Here is an 11,608-nt window from a genome sequence, read left to right on the forward strand (position 1 = left end):
ACTACCTCTGATAATAAATCAACACTGTCAAATTTTATATGCTAGTCTGGGTGTTACAATCGGGGTAGAAATCAACAAAAGGACAACATTCAGATGAAATCTAGATGTTGAAGGGCTGCTACACATCTGATTTTTTCTGATGTCTAAGAAAACTATACACCTTTTGGACATCTTTCGTTTCATGTATTTTGGTGAATTTAGGTTCATTTAGTTGAAAAGATAGTAAATACTTTGAGTGTTTTCCACATTAGTCATCTCATTAAATATCATTTAAATATTAATCTGTTTTTAAAACTCCTAACCTGAGGCAAATGAAGCTTTTAAAGAAACAGACCAGTATGAATGTGTACACACACACCACATAGATTGGTGATCATTTGAAGATGTAACTGCATGCATGGAAATCCATACTGTGTGACATTAACCAATGATAACCTCATGGAAATGGAGTAAAGAAGCGACACACTGACATGAAAACATTCAATTTATTTGATAATCCATCTTAGTTACATTAATCACCACTGTATACAGGAAAAATACAGTAATTTATCTGGTTAACTTTGTAATGTGTCTTTTGAAACAGCTTCAAAATACAAATTGAAAAATGTCCTTTTCAATGTTTTATTAAATTCACACCCTCTGGATGTCAAGTCCATTTCCAAACACTGTGGGGAGTCCTGGTGTGTGACCAGTGATCCAGTTGATGGAATGCTTTGCACCGATATGATCTTATAACCAGAGCAGTAAATAACATGATTATGCACCTCATCTGTATAATCAAGACAGCCTGACCTTTCCATACTCACAGGATGAAGGGGCCTGAATCTACCTACGGATACTTCTCATCATTAATTCCTTTGGAATCACGTGTGAACTGTACTTTAGGGTTTTTCCATTCCTGCTGAAATGATCTGTCATTAAAAGTGCTTTGATTTTAGATCATCCTCAGGCGTCCAGATGCTTGTAAAGACGGCGCACTTTCTCCTTCTTGTTCCTGTTGCCGTGTTTTTTCCAGGGTTTTCCCACCACCTCCTCTGATCCAGCTTTTCCTGGCCCGACAGGTCCACTGCCTGGTTTGTAGCCCATGACAGACTGAACCCCCTTAGTGAGTGCCCGCACGTTCTCCTGAAGACAGAAATCACAACAATACTCTTTTCATTTCATAATAAACAACTGCACTTGTACAAAATTGTAATTTTCTGACACCTAGTAACTACTTCTCAGATATTTTTCTTACAAATAAGAAGACAGTAGATGCAGTGTACCTGATGGAAGAAGTTCTTGTCAACTACATTTTCAATCCTCTTGATTTTCTGTTTTTTTGTTGGTGCAGAGAGGTCACAGCAGTTGGAGTCTCCATTTAGGAACTTCTTGTGCTGCGGCTGGAAGTCTTCAGCCTTAATGTGTGGAGGAGGATGACAGTACAGAAGCTTGCCCTGTGTTTTAGAGAGAGGATGTTTTATTCAGTGATGCACATATTTTAATTAACTGTATGAATGGTGTAGCAACAATTGGCCAGATAAAAAAAAACACATATTCCAAATTACAAGTTTCTCATACTTGGTTGATGATTATGTGATGCAAAACTATTTCATGGTACAACTACAACAATGTGCAGCTCTAAGGCCAAAGGTCCCTGCTGTCCTTTTAAATATTCACAATTATTGTAGATAATACTGCATGGAAATCTTGTGTCAACTACTAGTAAAATAAGTGATTTTCTTTGCACTTACGCTGACATAGTCCTTTAGGATGTACCGAGATGACCTGGGCTGATCAGGTTGGCCATGTGACGTCATAAAGCCCCTCATGTCTGAAATAGAGTGAAACACAATAATGAACTTTACACAGCTCTTATTTGAGATTTACACAACTCTTAAAAGACACACAAATAGTTACTTATAAAAAGTCACTTATACAAAGAAAAAACAAAACTAAGTTTAAAGAAAAAAAAACAAGCTAAGATTAAGTAGGAAAATTACACATATGTCTGTAAAAATGCACTTTTTCAACTGACAAGATGATGCAGGTGGATCACTCTCAAAGCTCATCATACAGACTTGCATGCTGACAGCTACATTTTTCCCCTTTTATATATTCATGCTAAATAGAAAATTGTCTCAAAGTCTCACATCCATATGCCATCAGCAGCTCCTCAGAGGTCGGGTGTCTGTCGGGGTCTTCATCCTCTCGTGGTCGGATGATGTTGATGCCGTAGGTGCCTTCAAACACATGACGAGGGATCGTCTGACACACGTGATCAATCTGTTAAGGACTGAACTATGATCAGCAGCCAAGAAATTCTTTAAATTGGATGGACTGTGAGCTTCATAATGTTCAAATCCAAGATTCTGGACATAGAACATTTTCAACATCAACATATCATCATCATGAATTTATTTGATACTGAGGCATAATGAACAGAAATGCTCTGACAGAAATCACACGGTCATGATTGAATGGTTAAGTTTAAAGATCCTCTTGGTGTCATTAAAGCTAGTAGGTTATCTGAGATGTGAAGTATGACGTTAACGTCCCAATTTGTGTTGTGTAGCATAGTATTTATGAATAGATGACACATGGCTCTGTAGATTAGAACATGGATCAGTGGCACTAGTCTGATATCTGACAAGTGAAATATGTCAATATCAGCCCCATCTCTAATTTTTAGGTATTTTTAAGAATTGGGACCATATTTTCCATAAAGCCGTTGGTTCATGCTACAAAAGATTTCGGCCTCTCCAACTCCTGTTGAAGACGATGCTGCTAATATATTTTCCACAGGCCTTTAACTCAGTTCCTTACATCCCACTGTGAGACATTTTGCTTTCATTTTCCCAAAATGCACGTTACAATGACTCAGTAATATCACAGCTCTTCACACATCACTTCCACTGGTCATCAGCACCTCTTTTCCTGTGGCTGGATTCTGCAGGTGCTGTGCTCAAAGCATACAAAGGATATAAAGGAGACCGCAGGTACGTGATCTCTCATCTGGTCGATGGGCAGGATCCCGCAGCAGATCATCTCAGCTTTGGTGGAAACAAAGGAGGGCATGACCAGACCTGGACAGTCACAGAGGCACAGGCCCGGCTCCACATACAGAGTCTGAAAACAAAACGGTAAAAACAACCACAGCCTTAGGGTTTCTGCTGATGGCATGAGTGGCTTGATTTTATATCAGGAGGTATAAAGAATGGTCATGTACCTGAAAGTGCTTCGTGTGTCCAGGTGTGGCTGAAACAGACACTTTCTTGTTCCTCAGAATAGTGTTGATGGTGGAACTCTTTCCCACATTAGGATACCCAACCTGTTGAATTCACACACACAATTAAAAAAAACTGTGATTGCTTTACTATCACTAAAACAGCTGAGTTTGAGGAAAGTGTAAAGCCGATTTCCATTTCATTGTGCTAAAAAATAATCCTGTAAATCATTATAATGAGAAACTTTCTCAAAATAATGACTTAGTATCTTGAAATAATGGAGCTGCTATCTCAAAATAATGACTTTTTTCATCACACTAGTGGAAACGGGCTTCCATAATATTTCATCTAAGAACTAACCTGAAAAACAATGTAAGATGAAATGGATTACAGTGTTCTTCCTCAACACAGTACATTCCATTGTGAGCAAGTAAATCAGAAAACTCTCTTATGTAGTAGTTTGTACCATGTTAACATTTTACCCACCAGTCCCACTGTCAGTTGTCTGTCTTTACACTTGGGCCCGCTGTGAGCAGCCTTAAAGATGTCCAGCAGCTCGTCCTTATGCAGCAGACGACTGGAGTTGTGGAAGGACGACTCACTGGATGAACCAGCGGTCCCTTTCTCTTCTTCACCCTCGTCCTCTGAGCAGGTGTACCAGTCCTCTTCTTCTACAGTTATACGTTCCTGCAGTTCTTCCTCTGTACCACTCTCATAAACCTCCTCCTCCTCCTCCTCCTCCTCCTCCTCCTCCTCTGCCTGCACTTCTTTCTCTCCACCTGCTCCTTTTTGGGTGAAGTCATCATTGTTTGGCTGTGCTTCATCTTCTGGGTCACTCTCTCCACACTCTGGATCATCCACTTCCATGCCCTATGAGAAAAGACGGTTTGCACTTTGATACTGGGTTTGAAGGCAACAGCAAGTCTGAAGTTATTAAAGAGCGGGACCAACAATCTGAACTCACAAACTGATAACACCCACCTCCCCATGATGGGGGAATGTGGATTTACATTGTTATCTGCTCGCAAGAAATGTGAATAAATGCATTAACTGGGGAATCACAATACAGGAAAGTTACATTATTAAGTATTATTCTGGTAATGAGATTTTATCTGATGAATAAAGTTGATAATTCAAAGACAAATTGCTTTCTTTTACTTAAAAAGTGCAAGTGAAAGCCAAACATGTCATCACCAGTGTGGATGTTTTGTTTTTACCATTTCAGAGGAAGACAACATGGCATGTCTGATTTGACAGATTATATCAAAGCGTTTTATTTGAATTCCTAAGCAAAATCCTCTATAAAGCCCAAGTATGTTTACTTTTTTCATGTACTTTTCTGTGCATAAACTTTGGGTTATCAAGTTTGTTTTAAAACACAAAGATGTGAAATTATCTTGTCCGAAACTGCCTTGAGAAGCAGGTGATTATAAGTTACTAAAATCGGCAGGAAAGAATCCATATCCCACCCCTAGAATTAACACATACGTTGAAAATTCACAGGTGATGTTCAGATTACAGCTTTTTATGCCTCCACATACTCACCTTTTCCTCTGCATCTAGTCTGTTGCTCTCAGCCAGTGCAGACCAGAAAACTGCCCTCAGCCCCTCTTTCTGGAAGTGTCTGGCCCAGTCTCGTCTCTGCTCCCTGGTTAGCAGGTCGGCCTTATTCACCAACAGCATGTTCACCTTGTGCTCTGACACTTCCTTTACATACAACTCCTAGTAGCACAGACAGAATAAAATAATAGTGAAATTCGGTTCACCTTTATAAAATATTTGTTCTGGTTATAGGGATCTTGATCATTTTATTTAATATGATTACTTTACAAAACTTTGTACCAAACTTACTAAAACTGACTACAGTAAGTACAAATGTTAAACAAAACTCTGAGGGGAAAAGAGTTGAAAAGAGGAAAGAAATCATCATCATCATCATCACTGAAATACACTGGAAGGTGTAGTCACAGTTTAGTTACAGTCCCTTCAAGTATCCCTTTTCCACAATAGCAACTCTGCCTGATGTACTCACCAGGTCTGGACATCTGAACAGCAAAGGATTTCTGGCATCAACAATCTGAACGACGATGTCACTAAAGGAAAAGACAGAAATGTTTTTGTCATATAGAAAACACATTTGTCATTTAAGACAGGCATGAGCTGACAGCTGTATACAGCTTTAGTTGTTGTTTACCTTCTCTCGATCACTCTCCACAGCTGTCTCCAGAACTCCAGGTTCCTCTCAAACGGGGTGAGAATTAACTTCTGCTCCTCTTCTAGCCTTCAGAGGTCACATATGCAGTCAGATATGTGACACTGATAATCCCACACTGATTTAACTACATATTACAAATGTGGTTCTTGATTTTGTATACAAATTTTAGATAATAAACATGTGACAATAACACAAAGGTGACTGAGTTTACAGAAAATTACGCACTGTGCAAGATCTCGTCTCCACTCCAAGAAACTGTCTTTCTCTGCTTGTTGAAGCACCTCTGGACTCGTGCTTTCATCCCAGTGGGGGCTTAACATTGAGACATATCACAAAAATTAAAAATGTGAAACACACAGTACAGAAAGTTCATAGAATTAACTAGATCTGTTCAACTTACCGTCGAGGAATTCTGAGGAAATGTTTGTTGTCTTCATGCAGCTTTGCCAGCCTGCTCTTCTCCTCAGCTGATAGTAAACCGGCCCGAGCCTCAGCTGGTACAAACCTGATGTTGAGTTTCTCTGAGAAAACACAGAATGAAACAGTTACAGACAGCAGTGGAATCAGAAGGCAGAGGTGCAGACAGCATAATAACATTTCAAACAAAATACATTCAAGCAGCCTTGAAGCAGCTGCACAATTTCAACTTTCACTTCAGTAATACATCCAATAAATACCTAGGAAACAGACCGGGTGCAACAACCTGTGTGAATTTGGTTTACAGGCCAGCAAATAACCACTCTAACTGCATTCAGTTTGATATGATGTTTACATACAACAACAGTGTCAGAGAATGGCATGTATCAGGGTACGCGTATGCCCTGCCATGCTTGGTAAGTAAAAAATATTGTCATATCATATCGTACACGTAACATGTGAAATTTAAACACTATACATGAGTTAAATGAGGAATTATTTACCTGCAACAAACTCTGTTCCCGCCAATTCAGCAGTGGCCAGAAAGTCATCCATTGAACTCTGTTCTGTCACTGACTGAAGGTTCAGCCGACCCCAGTCATATCCATCATTCAGCTCACTGGTGTGTAGCTGCAAATATGAAACATATGAAACAAATAAGGCCTACATTCATAACATAACAAATATTAGCCACAGTTATACTGAGCACTACAGAAAAACAGTGACTGTCATTCAACTCTGCTGTGCTCTGCCCAAATTACTCTCATGGAATTTTGTTTTACCATAACTGTCTTACATGGTATGGGTAATAGTAGCGAGTCCCATGAACCAGTTCTAATAATCATGAGACTCTGTGCAATAGGTTACTTAGTTTAGTTTAATTATACACATATAAATATAGAAAAAAAACATGTAAAAAACAAAACGTCTTTGACAAGGTTATCTCTATATAGGCAATGACAGAGAGAAATCCATTTAATGTACATTTCATTCAACGAGAAAGATCTATGATATTTGATAGAAAACAAACAAACAAAAAACCTAACCACGCCATATTTTATACAGAGGAGTGTGTGTGGGAAATATCAAGGTCCTATATAATTTATTTCAATTCCGAACTTAACTGCACCCTCTTTATTACGAACAGACATTAACTGATGTATCTCAAGTTTCTGATTTGCGAAGCGGCGATAAAAAAATACATTTTCTTAATGGAGTTTGGCCCAAGCAACAAATCATACCGTTCAGAACTATTAACAGCTCTGCCTAAGGAGTTGGGAGGCAATTCAAACAAAGTCAAGAGTGAATTTTAGCATGAAAATATATTGTTAACAGCGATGTTAACTATCGTCAATGATTAGTTTAAGCATGTTGAATATAAGCTAGTTGTTGTCATGTCATAGTTACCCATGAGTCGCCCCTCTTGTTCCCTCGGCCTGCCTGGAGTCTCTCCTTTATCAGCGCTCTGCCCAGTCCGCCTCCTCCTCCTGCCTTCTTCTTACCCATAACAATTTCTGATGTTGTCACTTAATACAAAAAACAGTTATATAATTATCGAAATGGTGTAAAAGCTTTTTTCTGACACTGGCTGCTGTATCCCATGTGCACTACGTTGTTGTCGTAAGAACCGGAGGTGGGACAAACCATTCGAGTCTCATATCCGGACGAATCGACCTCAACTAGCTGGAGATATTAATACAAATATTTGACTTCAGTAGGTACGAAATAGATATAATATATGAATAGTTAATCCCCTAAATTAATATCTGGTTCAGTGTAATAATTTATAGTGACATAACTATGGTACGGTCCACTTCCTGTCCAGTTATCAAAGGTGTCCTGAAGAAAATGGGACCGTACCAACATTCGTTCCTGATGTTTACCCTCATATGGAATAAAGAAAATAAGAAAATAAATGTGGAAATATAAAGAGGAATAAATAAAATAAATAAATAAATAAATATAAATGTGGGAATATAGAAAGAAAGAAATTAAGAGAGTAGATATGTAAATAAAAAAACAAATCAAATATATATATAAACGTGTGTAGTTACTATTTTGTATATATTTTGCGTATTTGTTTATTTATGGGTTTTTTTTTTATCCCTTTATTTCTCCGTTATGTTTTTACCTTTTGCCTTTGCTTGAATGAACAAATGAAAGCTGCCAGGATTCATGTGTGCAGGAAGACTACAGAGTACAGAGTACCCAGCCTGAGCCGGAAGGGGATGCTTACAGACACTTAATCGACAGCTTGGCCCTGCAAGAATAGCAAAAGCAATAGAAAAAAGTGAAAACATTTTTATTAACTTCTTTTTTCTTTAGTATTGCGCAAAGTAACAAGTAACTCATCTTCCATCATCACACAGACACAACAGACGCACTTCTGATGTGAACCAGAAGATGGCAGTATTAAACAGCAGTTATCAGAATGACTAACCCCTCTACCTTAATTCCACATTTAGCAGTATGCTGAACTGACTGACACTAATTGTTTGGCCACTTTATAATTCATTTCATTATTTCTCGACTTCATGTAACTTATATTCTGACTGCTGTATGCTTTTATTGTTACATTTACATTACAAACGATAGTTGATGGCAATTGTCGTGGTTTCATCGCAGAACGAAACAGAAGTAATTTGTCTAGTAAATATATTAAAGGGAAAATTAGGCTAGGAATGTCTGGTAGTCTAATTATGCTCGAGGCATTAAAATGAAAGTAACTGTTCTAAAATATGTAGTGTGACTTAGTTACTCCGTTGTGATTTTATTTTTTATTTCAAAAATATATATTTCTTATGTTTCTGTCCTTCGTAATATCATTGATATTGATAAAAATTTAGGGAGTTTAGAAGGGTTGTTTAGAGGTCACAGTGTCTGTACAGAGTAATGTTAATAAGATTATGCTAAATGTAAGTGTAAGTGTTTCTAAATTGTTGCATTCAACTTTTTAGTCAATGTATGCCAACATGCCGATGCTCATTTTTTAAAGCGAAATTTCTAATTAATTTTGTATTGTTATTTAATTTTCATTTATTACATTTATGCACATGTTTTATAAATTAAGTAAAAATGTTCGTTCCTGTAATAGTTTCATTTATTTCTAAATCATTCATATGAATTCTAATTAAAATAATGCTGCAGCCATTTAGAAACAGCAGGGAAACGTGAGAGTTTTATATCAATGAACACGTTCAACACAGGCCAGTCCAGCTCTATTCTCATTTGGTACAGTCCGCCCCTACAGTCGCACTCGAATGGTTTCTTCCTGTATATATTCCGTGCAGCTCAGTTCGTTACAGAGGATTGTAGTCTGCCCTACATTGAGAGAGGACTGGAGACACCACAATGGACCAGAGGACCTTAGACGATGAACAGATGAAGTACGGAGTCCCTGCCTTCAGTTCTCATAGAGTAGCTGATAAATGACCTGACAGAGGAACTAACACTTCTAGGATCTAGCAGTAACACAAGTTTATTTATTTTTTCTTTCTCTCTCAGTAGACTTTGGTGCTGTTGACTGGAAACAAAATGCTGCCTTGGAAGAAGAATAAGTTCGACCTGATTGAGGAAGACAAGCAGTCCAAGCAGAAGGGCTATGCGGTGAGTCTCAACTACTCCGCGCTCACCTCCTTCGCCAAGTCCTGTCCCGAGAGCGCGCTCAACAGGGTGGGCAGCATGTTCAAGTCCAAGAGGAAAAAGGTGAAGATCACCAGCGAGGATCCCACGTACACGGTGCTCTACCTGGGGAACGCCACCACCATCCAGTCCAAGGGCGACGGCTGCACGGACGTGGCGGTGAGCAAGATCTGGGGCAAGAGCGAGATGGGCAAGAACGGCACCAAGATGCGTCTGACCATCAGCTCGCAGGGCATCCGGATGGTGCATGTGGACGACAAAGCCAGGAGGCCGGGACACTTGTACCTGCTGCACCGGATAACCTACTGCGTGGCGGACCCGAGGCTACCCAAGATCTTCGCCTGGATTTACCGACACGAGATGAAGCACAAGGCGGTGATGCTGCGCTGCCACGCAGTGTTGGTGTCCAAGCCGGAGAAGGCAAAAGCCATGGCGCTGCTGCTTTACCAGACTTCAGCCACGGCTTTGGCTGAGTTTAAGAGACTAAAGCGGAGGGACGACGCCCGGCACCAGCAGCAGCAGCTCATAGGGGAGCAGACCATCCCTCTGGTCCCCCTCAGGAAGCTGCTAAACGGACAGTGTTACTACAAACCCCCGGTGGAGCGCAGCCGGAGCGCGCCCAAGCTGGGCTCCATCACGGAGGACCTGGTCGGGGAAGAGGAAGAGGAGAAGGCGATGCACTTTGAGTGCGAGGACATTCTAGACACAGACGATGATTGTGTAGCCAATGGTAAACAGGAGTTGACTCAGATTATTAATGACTTGGGAGAGATGAGCATAGGAAACGACGTACAGACACTGAAAGCTGATCTGAGAGTCACCAGGCTGCTGTCAGGGGAGAGCACGGGGAGCGAGTCCTCCATAGAGAGCAACAGCCAGGAGCCCCCTCCTCCCGTCACAAACGGCTTTGAGGAGGTAAAGGTGCAGGAAATTGCCTGAATAAATTTAGGCATTTCTGCGCGCCTGTGACGCATTGTTTTTGTTGTCTCTACAAGAAACACTTCCCCCTCTGTCGTCAGCCTTGTGTTGGAGAGTCTTTGTCTCATCTGTGCCTCCACGACTAATTGAGATCATCCAGAAAAAGAATCTCTATAAGAGAGATTCTGGGACAGTTAAACACACGCGGACATATAATTAGGCTTCTGAATGATATTTGAAGATGGTGTAAACAGAAGAATGTGGAAGAACGAGTGCATGCCCATTTGAAAAATGACCGACAAAATCCCAGTGCGCATGAGGCACTAATTCCATCTCTTTTGTTTAAGAGGATTTGTTGTAGCCTCAAGCTTGTTTACCTTAAGTTTTTTTTTCTGTCTTGAATGTGGCATTTTTCTGTTGAAAAATGCTAACCCAAATCCAAAAAGCATTCCGTTTTAAAGCACGTTTTTTTTTTTGTTTCCTAAATGGTTCAGTGGGTCTAAACCAACGAAACTTTTTAGTTTCCTTGCTCTAAACAGGCATCCTTAATTCTCCTGTCAGGGCGCTTTTTGTACCAGCCTGTTCATTTTATTTGATTTTGCACTGTTGTAGAATTCATTCAAGTATTATTATGTTGACTACATGTACATAATGTTTGTTGGTATGTTGTCTGAAACATAAGTGTCATATCTTTGCTGTGCAAAAGAAAAAACACATTTTATGTATTAAGATGTAAAGTAAAGATGTTTTAAGTATAAATATGTTATTTTTTAAAGAATTAAAAATGTGGTTTGTTATGTGAACCTCATAGAATTATCAATAAAAAAACTAAAATGATATGAAGTGGTTGAAGTTTATGTAGATTTGAAAACAAGTAGGTCATGTTTTTCTTCGGTGCTCTTTAATATCAGTGGGGATTTACCTTGAGAGGCTCAAAATTGAGGTCAGATTTTCTCTGCTGACTAAAAGTCACATGGAGGTGGGAAACAGAAATACAGGACACATCTCACTTGTAGGGTTACAACTTATGGTTGCTTTCATTTTCTATTAATCTGTCAATCATTTTCTCCATGAATTGATTAGTTGTTTGGTCCATAAAATGTAAGAAAATGGTGAAAATGTTGATCAGTGTTTCCTAAAAGCCCACACTGACATCCTCAAATGTTTTGTCCACAACTCAAAGATATTTAGTTTAGAAGATTTAGAAGAT

General features: G+C 39.4%; 2 protein-coding genes across 3 annotated transcripts; one reads left to right on the plus strand and one right to left on the minus strand.

The window, feature by feature from the left end:
- Positions 1-471: 471 nt before the first annotated feature.
- On the minus strand, positions 472-7,479 carry lsg1 (large 60S subunit nuclear export GTPase 1). The gene is made up of 14 exons (XM_084723301.1): positions 7,246-7,479; positions 6,342-6,468; positions 5,822-5,942; positions 5,647-5,733; positions 5,401-5,487; positions 5,239-5,299; positions 4,752-4,928; positions 3,693-4,076; positions 3,209-3,310; positions 2,965-3,108; positions 2,133-2,256; positions 1,734-1,813; positions 1,266-1,436; positions 472-1,125 (listed from the first exon to the last, which is right to left on the minus strand). Exons 1-14 carry the CDS (start codon positions 7,342-7,344, stop codon positions 946-948), a joined length of 1,944 nt encoding a protein of 647 aa, XP_084579427.1. The 5' UTR covers positions 7,345-7,479; the 3' UTR covers positions 472-945.
- A 1,631-nt stretch (positions 7,480-9,110) lies between these two features.
- On the plus strand, positions 9,111-11,235 carry fam43a (family with sequence similarity 43 member A). 2 transcript variants are annotated; one of them, XM_084723302.1, is made up of 2 exons: positions 9,111-9,224; positions 9,343-11,235. In XM_084723302.1, exon 2 carries the CDS (start codon positions 9,373-9,375, stop codon positions 10,417-10,419), a length of 1,047 nt encoding a protein of 348 aa, XP_084579428.1. In that variant the 5' UTR covers positions 9,111-9,224; positions 9,343-9,372; the 3' UTR covers positions 10,420-11,235. The 2 variants fall into 2 exon arrangements, with proteins under 2 accessions (XP_084579428.1, XP_084579429.1); XM_084723303.1 differs by having other exon boundaries at positions 9,127-9,224; positions 9,346-11,235.
- Positions 11,236-11,608: the final 373 nt, after the last annotated feature.

The sequence above is a fragment of the Lutjanus erythropterus genome, chromosome 7 (genome assembly GCF_056507025.1).
Source record: "Lutjanus erythropterus isolate fLutEry1 chromosome 7, fLutEry1.hap2, whole genome shotgun sequence".
In the NCBI taxonomy this organism is placed as follows: Eukaryota; Metazoa; Chordata; class Actinopteri; order Lutjaniformes; family Lutjanidae; genus Lutjanus; species Lutjanus erythropterus.